Genomic DNA, 23,413 nt, shown 5'->3' with positions numbered 1-23,413 from the left:
CTGATATTTGAATTCATCTTGGAAATGGCCAAGGCCTTTCTAGATAAGCTTTTCAGGTAGCCGTCAGCATAAAGCTGTTTTTCTTATTCTACATTTTTATTCTTACTCTCATTTTTTTTCAGGCGTGTAGTTTTTTTTTGTGTGCGGTACAGAAGAATAAGGTGATCGGGTCAACCATGTGAGGAGTTGTAATTGCCTTGTCACTTTTGGAAGAGAAATATTTTTCAGTACAGGTTCTTACCAAGGAAAACGACAACAGCAACAAACAGGATATTTATTTTTTTTATTCACACAGCTTTTTCTGTTTTTTTGTGGAATGCAACATGCGGGCTTTCCACAAAAGAGATTAAACATAAGATATATAGGAGATGCACTTTGTTGTTACCCTTGATTTTCTTATTGCACAATGAAACACACAGAACTAGATACAAAGAAAGAAACTGACTTAAAATGTTGTACAGCCAATCCTGAATTTCCGTTTTAGAGCTCCTAAAATGCTAAATCCATGAAGACTCACAGGTCACATTTGTCTTAGAGAGAAGCTTTCCATTTGCTTATACAGTAAAGACAGAACTCAGAATGAGTCTCGGAGAGCATGTCAAATTTAATGACTGCAGTTGCTGAATCTCGCTGCCTTTTCTGTCCTAGAGGGTGTCAAATTATACGACTTGGAATTGCAGGGGGTGACTAATTACACGATCCCCTCGCGTCTTTTCATCATGGTTCCAAATCTCGTATTGCGCGGCAAAAGTGCGGCGAGGTCGCCTCATAAGAGGAGGAGCACCAGACGAAAGTAAACAAACAACATGGAGAACAGGCAGGTAAACATCTTGAAAATGTAACACAGGCATTGTATTCCACGTATAAACATCTTCAAAAATTAAAAATAATTCTTGTTTATAAATATACACATTTACAAAAATAAGACACAGTTAAAAATATAAAACACCTTTAAAATCAATGTTAGTACTGTGCTATAACGTGTAATATAACGGGCACATTATCTCACAAGAGCACATCTGGCTCACTGCCCACCCCTATGACTTGCGACTTGCTACGAGAAAATCAAACCAGTTTGATTTTATCGTAGCGAGTCACAGAGAGTCACAGGAGCTATTAAGAGCACTATGACTGAGTCGCTGGGGGTGTCACACTACACAAGTGACACAAGTGGCGCACGCTGCGACCCTCTACAACTCGCAGTGATTTCCTTACTATTATGTAAAACAAGGTTACGACTGAAAATCGTAGGAAAAGTTGTGTAGAGTGATGCCGGCATAACTGGCTTTTTAAGAATTTTGATGGGGCAGTACGCAGCTGGCAGACCACTGCAGTTCCAGTATTTCACTACAAACTAGACAAAAAGCACAGTGAACCCAGACAGCAAGTCTGTACCCTGGGAACATGGTGTATAATAAAAAAGGGTAGCTTAACACATTTTGGAGGAGAATTTTTGTCATGAAACCTCAGCTGATGTGTAGATTGTGAACGAGATTAGGGCTGAGAATACTTAGTTGTCCTTTAAATGGGGGAAACAACCAGTATTTTCTAAAAATACTGATTTTTTAAAAAGTATGCTCCTAAAGAGACCTGAAAACTAGAATTTTTTTGGAGGTGTTTGCATCTAGTGTAAAGAGGAATTCTTTTTCCTAGGATTTCCCATCTACACAAAAATCAAAATGACTTCCTGTTGTGGCAGCGTGTCTTACTGTATTATTATTGAGAATGCCTGTCAAGCAGTTAGATTCTTAAACAGATTCTTTTCTGCACTTAGTCCTTTTGAGTTAAAAAATTCTGGACTGTTTCCTTGAAATGGGAAACAAACATGAACAAACATATGGTTAGTTCCAGATGCTCTTAGAGAGGAAATTGTGCACTGTACTTCAGCTGCTAAAAAATTGGACATTTGGCTTAATTTATACTTCCTACAAACAAGACTAATAAAAAGCATACCAAACATAGATGACTAAAACGATGGACAGTCATAATTTTAGCTTTTATAATTTGAAGATGTGGCTTGATTTTATTATCTCTGAAATTGAAAATGAAGATGCCTTTCAACTTGTTTATTTTGATACTCTTTCAACTTGTTTATTTTTTAAATTTAATGTTGCTTATGGGTGGATTTTTTTCTTGAATTTGGCTTTGCATATTTGGAGTATGACTGTGAAGTTTATTTTGAGCACAAATAAGAATTTGTTTTTGTTTGGCATCTCTGTTTAGTGATACTGTAATTATATAGCGACTCAACACAAAATAATGGAAAGATTGTTTTTAACGCTTGCAGATGATCACACACAATTAACCTCTTCTGCTTTGAAAGGCTCAGAAAATTAAAGAGGCAGGTTCTTTTTTTTTTCAAAAGGTTATGTAAGCAAGCATTTGATGAGTCAAGAACTTTCAATAATTTTGAGGCACATAAAAGGGAGGTGCTGTTTAAAATGACTGCTTTGTATGACCGATGAGCCGTAGTGCTCCAAGTGTAATTTTTTGCTTGAGTAGCCTTGCTGTGGACCATAAATCACCTACTGAGAAAAGGGTAGGAAAACTGTCATCCATTAAGTAATGTCAGGGCTTTTCAGTGGTTAACTCTGCTCTCTACCTTAGGAAAGGAATCTAGATTATTTATTGAGAAACTAAACATTAGTCTTGCATAGCTCACAGAAATTTGTGTTGATGGTTCCACATATTCTTATTTATGTTTTGATTGGTTTACTGGGAATCCTTTTATGGTTGGCTTTGATACTTAAAATAAAATCTGCATGAGTGAGAGAGTGACTTGATTATTTTTTTCTTATTATTGGTGGTCATATTTCAGTTGGTGATGATTCAGAGTCATAAAGACAGAAACATGAGACTTGCTCCTTACAAATTAACCAAATCAGGATCAAATCCTGAAACTGATATTTCTTAATCCTCTACCCTGATACGGTATGTGCATGCGTCCTCTGATAAGTATTATATTTTTTATTCAGAAATATTTTGTCATAAATTATGGTGAGATTAAACATCAATTGAGCTATTTGGATGTGCTGATCAGTGTTATGTTTGCTGTGAAAACATAGAGGCTTATGTCAAGCAAGCACTCATGTCACTATGAAATATAGTGGGATTCTATCACGTTTTGGGGTTATTTGGCATCCTCAAAGTCAGGAAAAGCAGGTGTCTGTCCATCTAGGACTCTGAATCCTAGATTCCACATTGTTCCACCTCATCCCACAGTTTTGGGATGCTTAACCACTGCATCTAATGAATTTAAAATATCGCCAAGTAGTTAAAAATGAAGACCAAAATATTAAAATATATTTACATAAAAGTGTTTTTTTTCATTCTTTTGAACCTGTCTCTGAGATATTAATCTAATCCAGGTAATACCATTTTAGAGGTCATAGCCAAATTCCAAATATGACTTTGAACCAAATCACAAAGCAACCACACAGTTCAGCACAATTAAGTGTCCATGGAATGTGGTTTAGGGGAAAAGGCGAAGGAACCATGAGTAAGAACACTTGCAGCTGCCCAAAGCTGTAGCTTATTTGTGGCTAGAGCCGTGCCCAGTGCTTTCCAGTCTTGTACCATTCAGCAGTACAAATAAATAAAGTGCTTATTAAGTTAAAGAGATTTCACGCACTGCTTTGTCAAGACACATAATTGAAGCCTTTTCTCTTGGCAATTTGTGTTTTGCGAACAGCCAGCCAGAGCCAACTCAGTGGGTGGAGATATTTATACACGTGCACCCATTCACAGAGTGGGAATGTATATCATTATTGATTTATAGGCAGATTTTTCTGGAAAAAAAAATCCTGTTTTTATTTTTGACCGCACAATGACGTGGCCCCTGTTTCTGCCAAGCCTTAGACTCCCTAAGTGTTCCCACAGTCCTTAATGGATTGAATGAAAGGACTGTAAGTTATTTTTTTATTTTCTAGGTGTGGGCCAGTGATTTTCTTCCCAGTGAACCAAGACTGTCGGATCGCTGCCAGAAGAACTATTACAAAAAGCATGGGGTGCAGATGCTGCTGGAGTACTCCATGCAGGAGGCTCAAAGACAGGTACTGCTGTGGGAATCATGGTGCCTTCTTGTCATCTGTGTGGTTGTTATATTGAAGCCATACGCATCATCTGTCGGGGCACGCACTGAAAGGTTTTAAAGGAGGGCATGGAACCATGGCACTCACCTTTTCATTAACAGGAAGTTTTCTCAACACATTTCAGCATTGATTTACTGATTTCAACCGCGTCCGTAACTGGTTTGCACCTTCGAAATAGGCTCTGTCTTCAATCTGCTGCTGTGAATGAGTTCAGTGGCTCCCTCCCTCCTGGGCTTGTGCCCAATGTTATGCTGGCACGGTGGCGCTTGTAGTTCATTTGTGGCCATGTTTTGGTCAGCAAAGATAATTAGGTTTGTTCATTATCTTAGCAAAGAGAGGAAAAGATTTTGGGTTCAAGTTTGGTATGATGTGTCCTCAGGAGCAGCAGTTTAATTTTTTTACATTCCTCTGCCTCTAAGTAACAGCATCACCCTGGCCACTATTTGCAAGAGGAGGAGTGGGGGGACAGTATGCAAATGAGACCTGATTAGAAAACTCTGTGGTAATTCCGAATCCTTTCGGAAGGTTTTTTTGACTTGTGAAAATGAATAGGTGTTACTTGGAGTGTTTGTCGTCTGTCTCCCAGGTGCAAATGGAAAAGCAGAAATGTTATTTCTCGTTGTATGCCAGACATGTTACTTGCTTAACAAGAGGTCTATAATGGTGACAAGGTGCTAAAGTGCAGGAGAACTGAAGGAATAGAAATAAGGCTACCGATACATAGCAGTACATTCTTATTAAAAACAGGCTCTTGTACAAGTGGTACAGAAGCAGAAAAGCAAATACCATATACAAATTACATTTCAATTGTAAACCAAGATTCTGTATATGTGCATTTACACAAAAGAAGGTTGCAAGCAATGCACTATCTAGATATTGTCTAGATATTGTCGTGAGCTTACAGAGAAGAGTCTGTAGAGTGTCAAAGCTGAAATGTTTCAAAGTGTTATCCACTGAGACCCATATCTCTTTCTCTGAACAGCGTTTGTTTTCCTAAATCTGTTCTTCTGATGCTCCCCCTCATGTGTTTTCTGACATTTAAAAATGAGTTGAAATCAGCTGCTGTGCAGGAGGTGCTACACAACTCCAGTACTACAGGGACAAAACTTTGTAGGTTTTGTGGGTTTCCTTGTATCTTCAGAACTGGAAGAACTGGAGACAGAAGTCAAGTTGATTCATTTAAGCCAATAATGATACCAATTTATTTTGAGCATGAATGGCTTAAACATCTGCAAATTCAGTGACCCAAAGCAGTACAACTATGCATCTATCCCTGATTTGCATTAATCCAAACCATGGCTGCTTTTTGCTGCTACAATAGTCTGTGCTTCTGAAAGGCTTTCAGGGCTTTTTTGTTGTTAATTCTTCTGAGTTTGCTTTTTTATCATCTGTTTCCCTACTTGAACGTGTCTTGTGCTTTTCACAAGGTTGTCTGCTTTCTTTTGTTGGGGATAAAGTGAAAACAAAATAATACACCACAGGGTGAATACAAGTAGAGCTATTGACTAATGTGTGGCAATGGAGGAGCAATAGTATCCCCTTAAAACAGAATGGGATGAGCAAATACCTGCAAACTGAAAAAAATAATACAAAAAAGTGCCTCACTTTCATTTAATTTTTAAATAAAAAATAGCAGGGAAAAGACCTTGTGATGAATGAAGTTTTCTTAAATGGATATGAATATTTAGGAATATTGGGAGAAAATATTCCCACTCTCAGCACTTCTATCCCTTTCTATCCATCCTTCGCTAAAGCTGCTCCAGGTCAGCCTTGCTGGAGGGCTGTATGTCACAGGACAATGCTCTCTGGCCTGTACGAATGAAAAACAATTTAATCAGATTTTTTATTGTGTTTAGAAAACAAGACCCAGGTTCTCTTATAAAGATTTCTTAATAAACAGTTTGTGTTAAATGTATAAATCAACCTACATCCCCTTTTACACACAGCCCTCCTCCAACCATCACCGGGGACCCATTCTCATTTTTAAATGCTTTTTATGTGTAAGAACAAAAAGACTGGGAGACTTTTTTGTCTTTACTGCCCGGAACACAGTGTGTTGTCTTTCTTGAGGAATTAAACGAGAGTTTGAACAAAATATGAAAAAGAAAGCATAGAAAATAACATTTTTTTTTACTTTTGTGATAATTAAAGACTGAAATGGCAAAGCCAGCTTTGGCTCCTTTTCATGATGATTATTGCCAAACCAGTGTCTGGAAAGCAGAATTTCCCTTCTTTTTTTTTTTTCCCTGAACAGCAAAGCCAAAAATTAGCTCTGCACCAGCTCAATGTCTTTTGCCCTTTTATGTGTGCAACCAGAGAAACCACAGCTATAAAGTCCGTGCATATCCAGCACACAACATATTGAAACACATTATCACAAACCGATTATGTTTGTTATAACAGAATTTTTTTTCAAATTTCAATTTGCTTTGCATTATTTGTAGTTATCCTTATATGCATTCATGTGGCTTTAGGAATTACAATGGAATTCCTGGTGTATTATTTCCCTTTAAGCATTGTGCAAAACAAAGGAAAGAAGAAATTTAGAGCCATCTAGTCTGACTTAATACAAAAGAAGGATGCTATTAGTACTTGATGGATTCACCTTTGAATATATAATGTAAGGCTTTTGATTTTTAATGGAACAGTATAGCATCATGGCTAATATTAATCTAAGATAAAGCAACTACTGAGACTCCAAAAGTCAGGACACATAGAATGAGATATGCAACGGATATGATATATCTGGAGCAACGCAGATTATATAACCTGTTTAAATTTAGTGGGATCAATTTCAGTTTTTTATATTAACTAAGTGAAAATTGAAGGGGTTTTGGAGAGTTGCTGCAAAGTTCAGTTGGCCATTTCATGAGAAAGTAATCAGTGTTTCTTAATGGCAAGAACACCACAACAAATCTCAGTTTGAAATTAGTTTGCCAGTGGGTTCTGTTTCAAGTGTTTTACATAGCCAAAACAATAGCTAAAATGTACTGGAAAATAGCAATGATATGCAAGCAAGAAGAACATTCTCAAAAAAATAGATAGGACTCATCTATGCGTGGCAGAATGCTTACTGTATCCCTGTGTTGAAAATTGAATTTCCCAAATCAGAAAAACATTGAAAATGGATTCCCTTGATTAGTTACAGGGGAGGAGGAACTGGTTATGTTTCCATGCACATTTGATGCATAGCTCCAGATTTTACTGTATCCAGTAGGAAGGCATTTGAAATCAAGAGTGTGTAGCAAAGGTGCGTTGTAAGTCTTCTCATTCTATTAGGTTATTGAAAACTGCATTAACATTTCAATCCCCAGTCCACGTGTAAAGATGTTTTAGGGTAGGCTTTAATGAGATTCTCCTTTGTTGTGAACAGAGGGGTTTTGTAACATTGTGTTGACTGTATCCATTTATTTGTTTGAGCTGAAAAGTGTCTTGGGGGCACCTAGAAAACAAAATCTCCTACCATGTATTTGTAATACAGGCACTCATGTTCAAGGCTGGCATCAATATTCTAACACCACAGGCAAATTGTGTGAAAGGGAATATGATGGCCTTGTGCTTGGAATGCTATTAGTCATTTGTGACCACAGGAATCATATCTCTCTTTTAATTCTACATTTCATTTTTGGTCTCTAAATTGTCCCTGTACACTTATTTGTGTACAGGTGTCTGTGTGTGTGTCCTGTTATGGACTTGCATTCCATCCAGGATGTAGCCCTGCCTTGTGAACACTGCTTCTGGGAGTGGGGGCTCTGGTTGCCATGATCTTTAGTATAACAAACTTCTTGACATTGGATAGACTCTGTTTTTTTTTCTTGGGGGGGCAGTAATTCCCAGATTCATAATTCCAAGGTGTCAGCTGTTGTGTCATCTCGCCAAGCTCTACAAGTGTAATTTTGAAATGTCTTAGGGATCCTTGATTTATATGAATGCAACAATGGATTTTTTTGGCCAAACGACACTGTGGTTTAGGGCTTTCTGTGTTGTAGAAGGGAATCCTTTATGATTACACCACATACTGTATGGAGAAGGCTTCTTAAATCTTCTTTTCAAATAACATTTTTGGAGAAAGATTAATTGTTTCCAATTCTTGTTGGCTGTTTCTTTTTAAATGTACATTTGAAACTGTCTAAAGTCAGGCTAACTGTCAATATGAAAACTTCCTTTGAAAGAGCATCTTAACCTCACCCTGCCTTTCAGTCATTTAGAATAAAAAAGCTGATACTGGTGGTGTTCAAGAAAGACAGATCCAGTTGGGTTTAAGCTGAGGATTAAATGGAAGCTCTATGGAATGGAGCTTCTGTTGGACACATTTCCTTGAGGAGCTTAGAGTTCTTCTTTAAACTGAATAGTCAATCCATTCCTGGTCCCAGGAGGAGAATCCTTGGACTGTCAAGGTTCAAACTTAGGAGAGGTGTTGCTTCACCAAGTCAATGAAATCAATTCAATTAGTTAACTTAATCAATCAGTCAAGGAGTCTTGATGTTTATAAAGCATAAACATATATAATATGTTAGGTCACTTCACTCAGTCCATTAAAATCTTATCATAGCTTTTGTTACCTGAAAACATCACTATGTTTAAACAAATGCCAAATGGGAACACACCTGATATCTTGATTAAGAATGATTCACAACAACTGAAGGAAAGTGTTCCTCCCTACATACCCACACAAGGGCCACAGAGCCAGAAAAACACACCAGAGCACAGTGATATACTGGAAAGCAATGGTGTAACCAAACTGAAATGAATCTGTAATTCACCATTGTAAGATGTTGCTTAACAATTCCTCTACGGTCATATTCAATAGACTACAGATACAGTGTACATAATGGTTTTGCATCTTTGCAATGCCTGTCTATAAAGGTAAAGATTAATTTTAAAAGCCAGATTGTAAGACCTTGAATTTTATAGCTGCGGCCTTCTAACAGATTTGTTTTCTAGTTGCTATCCTTCATGTAAGCTACTAACTGTGGAATGTAGATATTTATGTATACACAAGACAATGCATTCTGTTCTTTAGATGAAGGATTATGAAGTACAATTCGTAAGGCTATTAGAAACCAGAGATGTATTTAGACATGTCTTAAAAGCTATTTACACACTATTTTCTATTATTGTTTATCTGTTTTTCAATTGTACAACATTGAGAGATATGCTGTGAATTATAAAATAATTACTCCTTCTACTATTATTGTTTCTGTTAATCTACTACTGCTAAATTGGAAATCTGGAAATACTGAAAGAATATATTGACTAATACAACATTCCATACTTATTCTTTGGTTTGTTTACATCTGCACCTTTCTGCACGCACTCTACATCAAACTGTAGGCTTTATTTCTGGTAAAGAAAGGTGTCTACATCAAATTTTGTGATGTTTCTTTGTTTTAGGAGCCAAATCTTGTTGCTGGATTCTTACAAAATTAATTTGAACTGTTGCTTGTCTCTGTCACATCAGAAGCTTTGGCTTAAGATGAAATATAAAGTAAAAATCAGCCTTACTGTACATGCTTTGACTTATACACTTTTTGCTTTTGACTGCTGAATTGTTGTGTTGAGTTTATTAAATGATGCTTCACTATACTCAGTGTAAAAACATTTTATAATGTCATTTTAAAATATAAGGGCTTTCAGGCAAGATTGGCATTGGTAAAATTAATTAGAACATTAGCATCAAAATATTTGAAAATGTCCTGTTTTGTGTACTAAGCTACTGAATGCAAATGTGGGGACACATTCTATGCCTTGAATAGAACACTTAATGAATATAATTAATATAATTATCCTGATAAGAGCACTATTGTACTAATCCTTTGATTATAATTGCAAGAAATGCCCTGCTTTTTTTCATGGAAGTGTTATCATTGTCTGCCTCAAAAAAAGAAAATGTAAACATTTAGCCATCTCATAAATCAGAAATCAAGGTGTCCTTTGCAGATTGTGTTATACATCCATTAATCTCTCCGGACTATACTGGCACAAGAGTGAGAGGGCTTTGCCGAATCTGCCAGGATTGAGCTTGTTAAAAATGAAATGGCCTTACATTGGCAGGAGGTTTAAACAGCAAGGTGTTTATTGTTTGTGAAATGCAGCCAAAAATAAGGTTCCTGTTCTAGGACTAGGTCTGAAACTGACTATACAAAGCATTGTTTGTATCTGTGTGCATTTGCATGCATATAGATAGATACTTTATTGATTCCGTGAGGGAAATTGCATGTGTTAGTATATGTTAAAGTGTTTGGTTTGAAGTTAGGTTTTGTTGTAACCTTTCTCTCCTAGTTAATCGCTGTCTGCTGTCCAGAGCCATTCTGTTTATAGTGCAGAGGGGGAGCTCCTGGGTTTGATTTTGGTCTCAGGCATCTGTGTGGCGTTTACATGGTCTTCCTATGTTTGCGTGAGTTTTCTTTGGGTGCCTTCTAAGGACATGCTGGTTTGGATATTGGTTTGGATATTCTAAACATCATTTTTTTTCTGGCCCTGTGTTGGACAAGCATTCTGTCCACAGAAAGAGGAAAGAGCAGTGTTACTCTGTCAGTCCTGCATTGCGCCATCTGCTTCTGGCACAGACAGGCACCAGGCTCCAGCATTCTAGACCTTGATCGGCATGAGCATAGAATGATAGTTCAGTGGTAACTCTGTGCATTTGGCATGACTGTAATGAGTGTAACAGTAGTGTTATTGATAAAAATATTTAGAGTTATTGAAAAAAACAAAACATGAAAAACACAAATTGCTGTCAGTGGTACACTATTTTAAGAATCTGGAGAGAAAATATATTATCATCATACATATTGTACGTAGTAAGAATGAGGTGGGGTTATTGAGCAAGGTACTTTATATAGTACTGGCCACGATATCTTTTAGAGTATATCAGTTTTTATAGTCTTTCTTGCTTTTAGTGCACATGGTCTACATCTCCTTGCAGCTGTCTGTGCCAATTAGAACACATCAGTCTTCCCCTAGATCCCGACCTTAAGGGGAATTTAGCATTTTTCTTATCTGAAAATCTCATACTGTAAAGGAGAATTCGATCAGATTTTGAAATGAGTTGTAATCATTTTGGCTCCGAGCTGAACTGTAGGGTCAGCAGTTCCTTATTTGAAGCTGCATTCATGATAGTTTGCGTGACCACAACATGACCAATACCCACTTTCTTGTCTTCTTAATGACTTAGCTGAGTGGCATAACCATGTGCCATGAGGCTAGTTTTGAATGGCATATCATCAGCCAAGATGACTCTGAATCCCAGAAAAAGGAAAAAGGATCTTGGGTAGTAATAGTTCAGTGTACAAAATATGCAGTTGTTTGGATTCTTGGGGCTTCTACAGTATTTAACATTTGTTTTTGGCTCGTGACACCAATGATGTGCCCATATCTCATTTCTCATACCTAATTTCATAGTCAATAAGCATGAATGTTGCCCAAGATCTGAATAAAAGCACATTTTTGCCTTCTTTTAGTTCAGCATATTCCTTGATCAGAAGGAAGAGGTCTGGTTGCTGAGTAATTTACTCTTAATTTTCATTCAAACTGTTTGTCCCTAGGTAAGAAAAATTCCATTAATATGCTCTTAGGTCTTCAGCTTATTTGTATTTATGTGCCATTAGTAGACAACAGAAAAAAAGATAATTCCTAACTTCATACAGGGAATTTTGCGATTACTGTAGATGTGACTAAATAAAAGGAGTCATGTCGTAAAACACAGTTGGCTTTTGTTTGCTTAAGTAAAAGACAAGAAAAATTAAAATTATTTTCATAGCTCTTCCCCTAAATTTGAAACTGCAAGGGCTGTAATAACAAAAACCTCTCTGCTTTTTATCATCTTCTTTCATCTTTTTCTGCTCCTTTCAGTGAGCATTGACAGCCCCTCTCTGTAGACCTCAATTAACCCCACTTGTGGTGGCAAAGGAAATGAAACATTTCCATTTAATAGGCCATAGCTTATTAAGCACCGTTCTTCACAGTTTTGGTGACCATCTGCCTCGTTTAAATACCGTCAAATTTTTCCTGCCTTTATATAGAAATTCACTTTTTTTAATCTGCACAACCTCATGAGCAAATTAAGAGGATATGCAGTCTTCATGTGCAGTCCCTCGTCATTTAATTATCATGTGAACTAATCAGGTAGACTCCATTTAGGCTGTATTCAGAAAGAATGTGGCTTTGAATATGTTGTTGAAATGTTCCTGTGTGAATTCTAGGTAGCTTGTATGTTAAATCTGTGGTCTGCATACCTCATTTTTCAAAGTGAACCTTTATATACTGAAAACAGTAATTGTATCTACACAGCAGAAAGAAAGGAATCAGATTTTTGGAGCCTTTATTTGTAAAGTGAAAGGATCAGTCCAGGATATACCACTCTTCAGTCTTAGCTGTCATCTAGGCAATGATGTGGAGTGTGCAGCACGTCAATTTCCAGATTTTTCACAAGTAATGGTGTTAGTGTGCTTTACTTTAGTGGAAGATTAAGCCTTTATTAATAAGTTTATTTAATGTTAAAAAGAATGAACACATTCATGCAGTCAAACTGAATGTGCTCCCACAATTGTTATATTTCATGTCTTATATGGCTAGGCTGTAAAACTACAGAAAATAAAAGTACATAAGGTTAAGGTTAGTACACAGGACACTCTAATTTTAGACACACCCTTATAAGGGCTGAAACCTATAAAGGCTTCTCTCAAAACCCTCAAATTGAAGTGTGTTTTCCTGCTTTTAAAGTATATATTGAGTGCCTTGTTTATTGAAAGGGCAGCTATATTGAAATTAAAACATACTGTATGCTACCTTACATTGTATACCATTCATTGTATACTAATTGTTTTACAAAACCCCCCATATAAGGGCACACTGCCAAAGTTCCAAATAAAAAACATTAAAGCAGCCTCGGCCTTCAAACAAACTGTTTGTGAACCTCAAATTGTATAGATCCAAACTAATGTGGATTGACCCCTGCCCATTTTCCACACTATTAAATCCCAGTGGAAACACCTCGTATAACAACATGGTGCAGTAGTGCAGGGTTAGTGGTTGAGAAAAAAACTAAACAAAAAGCAAAGAATTAGTTAGATTTGAAAAGAGTTTTAAAACCCCAGTGGGAAAAGTTTCTTCAACTTCGAAATTCAGCTTTCTTGTATAAAAGCAATTTCAATCAAATGTAATTGCTTTGAAAGTAGTTTGCTGCAGATCACACATTTATGTAACTACATAAATTCATATTGTAAATGTTAATCTAAGAATGTAAAATCATCCATTTCATGGAATCTTTATTGTTTTTTTTAATTATCTTAAACAACAATTTACCTTATTTTCTTAAATATTTAGGGATTTTGTAAAAATCATTGGGTTTGCATTTACTGTAACATACTGTACATAAGACTGTATAAGAAAGTGTACAACAGTGGCCATTTAACACATTCAGCTTTTTTGCTATGGTAGTTTACCTTAACATATACTGTAACTGCAGCATAATATATATTGTAGTTCAGGTGGGTAGCTGCGTCAGCATGCGTAGGCTGCAAAGGAACAAGTAATAGGTTTATTCCATGCTGAAAAAAAGAAGAAGAAAGAGAACACAACGTTTCGGCCGTGGAGCCTTCTTCAGGTGTGAGCTCTTCAGGTGTGAGCATAATATATATTGGCTCAGTGTGAACATTAGGGTGGATTTTAAGAATCTCCCACTTAAATATAAAACTTTGAGTGTTCTAGCTCTAAGGATTTATTGCATGAGTATAGTCAAACACTTAACTGAGTTCTGCAGATTCTGCTTTTTTATTCTGCCTAAAACCAAGCTTCACACAACTGGGTGTAGAACCTCCTCTTGAGCAGCACCTCAGTAGTAGAACTTATTGCCTAAATCCATCAGAGACTGATGAAAGTTTTAATAGTCTCTTAAACACCAATCTTTTACTGTAGATTTTAATATTTTTTTAGTAGATTTAATTTTACTTGTTTTAAGTAGGTCTATGTATTGTGGAATATTTTTCTTCTGTTATGTGTTATGTGTACTTTGAAGTCTTTTGAAAAGCAGTTGGAAATTTAAGGTGTTATTATGAAAAAAAAAATTATGCTAGTATGACTTCACCTCAGTGGTTTGAATATATGTTCCTCAGTGTGCAAAAAATGTTAGCATTGTCACTGTTAATAAATTTCAGGACTCTCAAAGGCTTTGATAGATCAGTATCTATAAATTGGTGGTGAAAGTGTAATGTTTCCCTCTAAGAATAAGACTATGACTCATTGGCTCTTTCATCTTATTTACCAATATTAGTGGTAACAGGACTATAGCACTGTGCAAAAATCTGGATAATGATCCAAAACATTGTTGATATGATTAAAAGATATTTAGAAACTGAGGTGGAAGTGGGTACTGTAGAATAATAATCTTTTATACATTGCCTTTCAGGATACATCACTTTAATGGACTTGAATGGACACTACGAAGTCCTCATCTGTATTTGATTGAAACAATATGGGATTACCTGGAGTCATATAAGAGGAATCCCACACACCAGACTTGGGGATGCTTTAACAGATATTTGTTGTAACATTCCTGAAGAGCACAAGTTATACACAAAAATGATTAAATGTACAGAGAACCAGACACTGCTAATCTTTCTGTAACATATTTTAGCATTTCAAATGTAATAAACTGTTTTACAACATTTTTAAAAAGTATACTTCTATACAATCAAACCTCCTGTATTTTTGCAGGAGGTCAAAATAATGTAAAAATATTTAATGATCAGATAAAGGTGGAGTGAATGTTATGTGAATACAATGTATTTCCTTTTGGGAAAAGGTCTAGTATATAAGAATGATTTGCGTTAAAGATAAAGATAGATTGTTTTCTCTTTAATTCAGTTTATAACTTGCAATGTGACTTTACAGAATGGCTCATCACACATCCTTGCACTTGTGTGGGAAATTAAATTACCATATGCAAACTGATTATATATTTATTGTATGCATGCATGTATGCATGCATATGTGCAGTGTGTGTACTGTACACACTTATGATACATATGTATATAGAAATTATTAGCATTCTGGGAGTCAGGCATATTTAGGTTTGACCCACAATATCTTCCTTCACGTATCACTAAGTACACAAAATTGCATATCTGAGGGGAGGAAGGCATGCACTTTCTAGAAGTCTCTCAGGCAGAAGAAAATGCCCTATAAATGTCAGTTTCCTTTAATATGGGACTACAAACACATACTTCAAAGTCATTCTCTTCTTCTTTAGGCCAATGGAGCTATGTTTTCTGTAATTATACTCAAGTGGGTATTAAAATTTGATGGGCTTTGTTGCACATTCATCTTGGAGTAAACAAATTATTTTTGTTTTTCTTTTCCTCCTCTTTGGTACTGGGATCAGTCTTAGGGTTGTGAAAACAAAGCAGGTCAATAGACTACACAGTACTGAACAATTGAATACTACAGGACTAAAAAATATAGTGTGTGACAGTGTTGTTAGATCCCCTGATGGATATTATAAATGCTGTCAGATTCAATCTGGATTTTTCTCACAATATAGTGTTTCAGTTGTTTTTTTTAAAGCTTCATTTATCATGTCCACATGTTACTGCAGAGCCAGTCAAGCAAGACAAAAACTTAGCAAAAGAAGTGCTCAAATCTGAAGCAGAAATCATGTCTTTTTAGTTATAGTTCATTAGCACAAGACAGCAATGTCTTTGTTAGATGTGTACTGTACTGTATTGTGCTGAGTGTTTAGTAATCTTGTGAGTTCTGTTTTTTTTTCTTTTTGTATTTGGGCTCCAACTTTATCTCTATGAGGGTTTCAGTCTTCTTTGCCATATGAAAATTAATTTCCTAACCTCCATGGACTTATAAGAATAATCCACTTTTTTTCTCCAGGAACAGGCCAGTTTCTATACAAGTTTCTTAACATAAAATCAAAGTAGCAAGAAGAGGAAATTATTTGATAATAATTATTATATTAATAATATAACAGTTAATATTATAATTATTTGACAATACTTGCGCATTTGTTAGTTAGTCAAAGAATGTTTGCAGGTTGTCTGCTGTCAGTTAATTGGTTTAGAAGATAGTGGATAAATTATTTTTTATCCTGGGTTTTGATGAATGAACCATTACATTTAGTAATGGTGAGTATTTGCTGTGTTTTTATTATTTTGTAACACCAAAGTATCTTCACATTATTCTTCTTTATTAAAATTTACATGTGAGTATTAAGTATTTTACTTTCATGTATCTAAATTTCATGTATCTCTGTTTTTTGAAATCTTACGAGTAACTGAAATAGGGCTCTCCAGCATCAAGGTTAGAGACCCCTGCTGGCTTATGTCACACCATAATGTTGAGTTTTTGTTGGTAAGGATCCTGGAGAGCTGTGACATTGGCATTGGTGGTGGTCCAGCCACAGACATTCATGCTCATGTGGCAAAAGCTTGTTTTCAACTGAATCACCCGCTAAAAGAATGGAATAAAAAAAAGCTCATTGTTGATTGTAGTTTAAAATCAACAATGCTTTGATGTGCCACTTCAGTTCAGGGACCAAAATTCTCATTATTTGTATTGAGTGGCTGTTAAGCTGTTGTTCATTTTCCACTGACATGGAGTGTAATAAATACAACAAATAGATATAATAACTGCTAATAAAATAAGTGAAGAAACTTCACAAAAAAAGAAGGGCTTCTTGAAGGTATGGTTGGGGTTACATGTTTTTTTCTTTATCTGTATATGTCTCATTTACAATGGCATTACTTGCTTTTTTCCATGCAGTTTAAAAAAAAAGGAGAACATGGTGGTGTGCTTTTTCGAACAAAGACTTGATTACTTTAGAATGTGGATGTGAAGCCATTCAGTAAAGAAGTAAAAACACATTTCTCATTATGTCTTTGGAAGTCCAGATACAAATGACTGTTTCTATTTTACACAATTAAAGCCTTGAAAACAGCATCTTATGGACAAAAAGGGAGTGAAAACAATCAACATTCAATAATGTCTTGTGGTTACAATGTTGATAAGCGCAGGTGAAGTAATGTTCACCTTGTATGCATACTGTAGTTGCTATGGTTCCTTGTACTAAACCTGTGCATTTTGTGAAAAATATACCTGTAGTCTGAACAGCACATTTAATGTTTTGATTATTTTAATGTGTGGGTAATGTCCCTTTTACAGTCTTTAAAATGAAGTAAAACATAATACTAGAGAAATTATTCTTCTATCATTTGAAAATATTATTTTGGAATTCATGTTGTTTCCCTGAAATGCTTTTTGAATGGTAGTGCTGTATTTGAAAAACAATATTAATAGCATACAAGGTCAGGATATTTTAATTGTGCTCCTGGTTATGCTGGACTTACATTTATACAGTGTCTGAAGTTTATATTAAATCAAAACTGATTTGCCACTTGCAAATTAAAAACTCAGTACTAGATGGCAGATGCAAGATGACTGGGCATGAGCAAAAAAATCTCTAGAAAACAAAGAGCTGTCATTAAACACCAGACGTAAGATAAGAGATAAGATCACTTTATTGGATTGGCCATATACAATTTCTTGCATTAGGAATTTGTCTTTTGGCATACCCCCCCAGCTTGCTCTCCATGAGACACAGGCACACAGATGGGGAGAGAGAAGCTTGGGGTTAGAGCTCAGGGTCAGCCATTTTTATATGGCGCCCATGGAGCAGTTGGGGTTAAGGGCCTTGCTCAGGGGCCCAACAGAACAGGATTCCTCTGCCAGCTGCGGGATTTCAACCTGCAACCTTCCAGCCACAGGCACAGATCCTTAGCCGGAGTGCCACAGCTCCGCCCCATGCATGCACATGCACTCCGCGATTAATGGGTGGGTTGACATTTTCATCCAAACTCACCTTACATTTGAGCTGTCTGTAAGTGTCCTCTTGAAACTTGAGAGGATTGGTATTACTTTTTCAACAAGACGCTCTTTCAGTATCTTTCTTGTGGTGCTCTCTGTCCCCAGCTGCAGAGTCAGTTTACCCAGAATCCTTTTCACCCTTGCGCTGAGGGTCTCATCTAAATGACAGTAAGTTCCTCTGGAGATTTCCACATAGGCCTTCCATTCAAGTACTCACCTGGCCTAATTATTATCTGGGGCCTGATGAGAATTAGTCCTTCAACTGGTAAAGGTGCCATGTACATTAACACTCTCTTTTTGCCTTGAAGGACTGTCAATGCAAATCTCTGAACTGAATTACAGGTCAGAAAGCAGAAATTTAGTTGCTATTAAATTGTTGAAAATAAAATCTTTTTGCATGTAAAGAAGCAGTACTTAATGACGGGATATATAAATTCCAAATTATAAATCCTATTAGTGTGCAGTAATTATATTTAAAAATCTAATTTTACCTTATACCTGAAGAAGGCTCCACGGCCAAAACGTTGTGTTTTCTTTCTTCTCTTTTCAGCATGGAATAAACCTATTACTTGTTCCTTTGCAGCCTACGCATACTGACGCAGCTACTCACCTGAACTATTAAAAATCTAATTCTACTGCTTTACTATTTGTGTTACAAATTCAACCAAAGTTACATTCTCACATTATTTAGTATGAATTATATAGAATACATAATATAATATGTATATTCATTTAGTAAAGGTGTTTCATAGTAATATCTTAGTAATATGCATATATTTTTTAATTTAAGAAAAGGTTAAACTTGCAGTTTTTGACACCTAATGTCTCCAGTTAATTCTAGTCCAAATGTACAAGATTCAACAAAAAGCATTATGTTTAAAGCATTATTATAAAGTTTTAAAAAACAAAGGGATGATATATTTCAATAATGTGTGCAAAAATAGAAGTACATTTAATTGTGTGCTTCGTATGGAATAGCTGAAAAGGGCTGCCACCGTGGTGACCAGCATGATTCCTTTCAGAAAATTGTTTAATAATGCACTTGCAAAGGAGTTTAATTGCAAATGTAATAACCTTCGATGCAGCAATAATGTATTTAACAATGTTGTTGCTTTTTACATTCAATCAGAGCAGTGGCAATGAGCCAGAGAAGCTTCTACCTCCATTTGCTTCTCAATGATCAGTATTTTGTCTCTTTGTGAGTTTCTTTTTGCTTGCTGAAAATAAGCACAAGTATGAAGAGCATGCACCACAAAATACAGCAGTGGACATTTTGCAGCTTAAAGAATTCAAATACTATATAATGATGTAGTGTCTGAATAATTTGAAAGCAACTTGTTGATGAACTGTGAGCTGGGAAAAATAGTGAGCAATGCAGTGAGTTTTCAACCCTGAAAGCATTGTTATTGGAATTCTCGATGTTGCTGATGTATTCTTCAGTAGATACACATAGCAAGCTTTAGGCATGTAATATGTACCCTTTGTAACAAATAAAATCTATTTTTTTTAAATAATAATAATATTTGTGGTCCTATTTAGGAGAAAAAATCAACAAAATGTTTAACATTGAAAATCTTATTCTTTCTCTCTACTAACAACAATTTGGACATATTTATTTTGTTTGTTGGTTTCGGTCACTAAATGTAATAGTCAGTTAGTACCATGTTATCATCTCATATTCGCTAGAATATACAAGAATTTACATTCAACTAGTCTAAGTGTAGAGTAGAGCGATAATTTCTCTCTTCTAAGGATTACCGAGCACAGTAAGCATTAATACATCAACATAATATCTTTGCAACACATTTAGTCACATATCAACAAGCCTCTTGATAAGGGATAGGTAGAAAATCCATTTGGATGAGCAAACATTTAAACAATCTAAACACCTGTTTTTCTTTCAACCCTTGTCTTTCATCCAAGCGAAATGGCAAATGTTACACAGTTTTTGCATGACAAACCTATTCTGGGATAACAAGTGCAAACATTTTTGGTAAGGAAATTTTAAAAAATAATAATGGTACCCCACTAGCAGATTGGTTAGCAGGTTTTTGGGAAAACTGGCCTTGTTGTGAGTGTTTGTGTGTTATTGCCCGTGTGTGCCCTATGATGGGCTGGCGTCCCATCCGGGGTGTGTCCTGCCTTGTATTCTGTGTGATGCTGTATTGGATAAAGTGGTTAGAAAATGGATGGATATTAAAATATTTTTTTTCCTCTTGAAGATTTTTATTTTTAATAATTTATCTTTTTAATAATTCTGTCTAAAAGAATGAATCACCATGTGCTGTGATTAACGGTAATACTTATTCTCTCTTTTATGTGATTATAACATGCCAGGGTTTCACATCTGTGCAACATGCTGAGGATGACAAAGTATTTGAATAAATTGATGATTTAATAAGTTCTTTATTGAATGGGTTTATCTCACTGATAATAATTGCTGTTCAAGCAAACCATCAAGACAAGAGGAGTCAGAATATCTAATATAGCTTCAGCTGTTGGTTGTCAGGCCTGGAAAAGAATAATGAAACCACTGCAATTAACAAGATCTGCTGTAACAAGCATTTTTTTTACCTGAAACAAATAGTCATTTATCTGCTGTAACCTGAGGAAAGCAGTTTTTAAAATATGTGGGGGAAAAATGGTAATTAACTGGAAATTAGTTTTGATATTCATGGCCAAGGTTAGTATGCCCTTTTCCGATCAAGGAGTGCAGACCTTTTTGTTTAAAAAGAAATAAAGAAACACTTTTGAAGTGTGATTTCACCTGTTTAATATGTATAGGCTCCTTTTATTGCCTTTTATTTTATGACAGTCTCCACAGTGAAATTTCATAGGAATCTGAATTACTAGGTTTTATGGGTTTCAGGACATTGTATATTTAGAATTAGGTCCTGGATGTCATGTGCATTCAAGCGTATTTTGACTAATTTTTAAAGTTAACATTTTCTTGTGTACTGATACTCCTAAACCTTAAGTGAATCAGATTTTTATGTATAGGGACACGTCATTCTCTGATGAACAGTAAGTAGTCTTCTTTTTACAATTTTTTTGTTAAAAACTTTCTGCATACTGCATTAGCTATTTTCTGCAGCAGAATTATTTTTAAAGCAGTGCATGTTGTGCTCACTTTTAGAAACTGAAGACAAGTTTTTAATTCTTTGGTACTGCACAGGACTGAAGAGTGCCAAACAGGACTGCTTAATCTCTTTTGCACACACCATGGTTGGCATCTGTCAGCTTAATAAATTTTGTAATCCATCATTGCCTGTCAGGCATCCAGTTATCCTTATGAGCCTTCCAACTCTGTCCTTGAAATGATCGCCGGTTTTCTGAAGGAGTTTGAGGGTCATTTTAATCAGGATTCCCTTGACTTTAAAATAGTGCAGAAGGTTAGACTTCACAAATTAACTTGACATTTGACCTAACCTGCATTTTACCTCTGTCCATCCTAAAATGTTTTCTTTCCCTGTTATTAAGAAAAATGCAAACCTTAAGCCTGAGTGTTTAATTCATGATACAGTAAAATAAGAAGTTTAATTCTATGTTTACCACAAAAATGAGATGTAATGCTTTAATATGCTAGTTCAATTTGCTGCTGAAAGCGAGAACAGTGCAATATTATGCTGGTTGTTTTCACAAGTTTAATTATCTGTGTTTTGCTGAGTTTTATTGATTAAATGATGTACATTATCTTGAGCACAGTTTAGAGTTTCAACACATATGATCTGCTTTGATTGGTTTTATGAGGTTTTCATGGAATGTGACAGAGAAAGTAAAGTGTATTATGACCACCATATATCAGTCTATGAACGGAAACCTTTCTCCCCCTTAAAATTACGTACTTGGGTTCATTCAGAAGTCCTCATTTAAATTTAATGGTATTTCATTTCATCTATGTAAGCAGTATAGTCAGAGATGGGTCTGTGGTGATTGATCATCATTTAAGGAATGGAAGGAAGAGAAAGGCTGTGGTCAGATCCTCCAGTCACATAATTTATTAACACAAAAAATACTAAAGTGCTGTTATGTACATTGAATTGATGGAATGTCTAGCATTACCCACCTGAAGTGCTTATTTAATTTACTGGCACCACTGAGCAGAAGGTTACCTTCTAAAATGCAATGTTTTTTTAAAGATGTTTTCTGCACCATAAACTTTCCATTTTTGTTTATTTGTTTAGCAATTCTATACAGAGAGCTGTCACTGATTGTCAAGTACAGTAGACTATTTACTGTAATAAAAGGAAAAATCATCACAATTCAGGAGCAAAATCTAAAGTACTCTACTTCGTAATGGTATTAAGTACAGGTTTGCAGTCGTGCCTCATACAGTGCCTTTTAGTTTTTGACTACACCAGTTCCATTTATTTTTTTAAGCTTCTATTCCTGTATCCATTAAACAATGGAAATGGAATCTGCCCTAGTTCTCAGGAGAATCTACAGTTCTTCAAATCTATACAGTGCTGTTTCAGCCTTAGGGACCTTGGTTTTCACTTCTTGAGGGAAAGGACATCTGAAATTAATAATCACACATTTTCCTCTCAGAAATGAAAGAGGAAAATGTGTTTGCATGTCATCGTCTATCTTAACAGTCCAACATACTTTTCCGGCTTCACTTACAGCATTTTTTTTACCAGAAAACCAAGATCTGCAGATCAATTGTGGCTATTCCTTAGCATGCTCATTTTCCCACAATAGACATCTCAAACTCTCTCTGTATTATTCATTCATTTGATCATTTTCCTGCTGCGTACTACATCTGCTGGATACAGATGTCAAAATGCAAACTTTATACTGAAGACAAAAAATATTGTACATCTCTGATATGTACTAAGCTATAAGGGACAATTAAGTGACAGTAGTTTACTACTGGAGAATTAAGGGAATTTAAGACTTTTGTGCTGGATATAACTAATAAAGCACATTTAATATATACACTTTAGTACAGTGCCTTGCGAAAGTATTCGGCCCCCTTGAACTTTTCAACCTTTTGCCACATTTCAGGCTTCAAACATAAAGATATAAATTTTTTATTTTATGTGAAGAATCACCAACAAGTGGGACACAATTGTGAAGTGGAACGAAATCTATTGGATTTTTGAAACTTTTTTAACTAATAAAAAAATGAAAAGTGGGGCGTGCAAAATTATTCGGCCCCTTTACTTTCAGTGCAGCAATCTCACTCCAGAAGTTCAGCGAGGATCTCTGAATGATCCAATGTTGTCCTAAATGACTGATGGTGATAAATAGAATCCACCTGTGTGTAATCAAGTCTCTGTATAAATGCACCTGCTCCGTGATAGTCTCAAGGTTCTGTTGAAAGCGCAGAGAGCATCATGAAGACCAAGGAACACACCAGGCAGGTCCGTAATACTGTTGTGGAGAAGTTTAAAGCCGGATTTGGATACAAAAAGATTTCCCAAGCTTCAAACATCCCAAGGAGCACT

At 35.8% G+C, this 23,413-nt stretch overlaps 1 protein-coding gene across 2 annotated transcripts in view; it reads left to right on the top strand.

Annotated features, from left to right (window-relative positions):
* The window catches only part of galt (galactose-1-phosphate uridylyltransferase), a 92,990-nt gene that overhangs the window by 22,170 nt on the left and 47,407 nt on the right, over positions 1–23,413 (top strand). Inside the window, exon 7 of one of the 2 annotated variants that reach the window (XM_006627250.3) lies at positions 3,930–4,052. The exons of the other annotated variant lie outside the window; for it this stretch is intronic. Coding sequence (XP_006627313.2) covers positions 3,930–4,052 — 123 coding nt within the window. The remainder of the gene's footprint in view (positions 1–3,929; positions 4,053–23,413) is intronic. 2 annotated transcript variants of the gene reach the window in all.

Source organism: Lepisosteus oculatus, chromosome 3 (assembly GCF_040954835.1).
Source record: "Lepisosteus oculatus isolate fLepOcu1 chromosome 3, fLepOcu1.hap2, whole genome shotgun sequence".
NCBI classification, from domain to species: Eukaryota; Metazoa; Chordata; class Actinopteri; order Semionotiformes; family Lepisosteidae; genus Lepisosteus; species Lepisosteus oculatus.
This window is presented reverse-complemented; position numbering and strand designations above follow the sequence as displayed.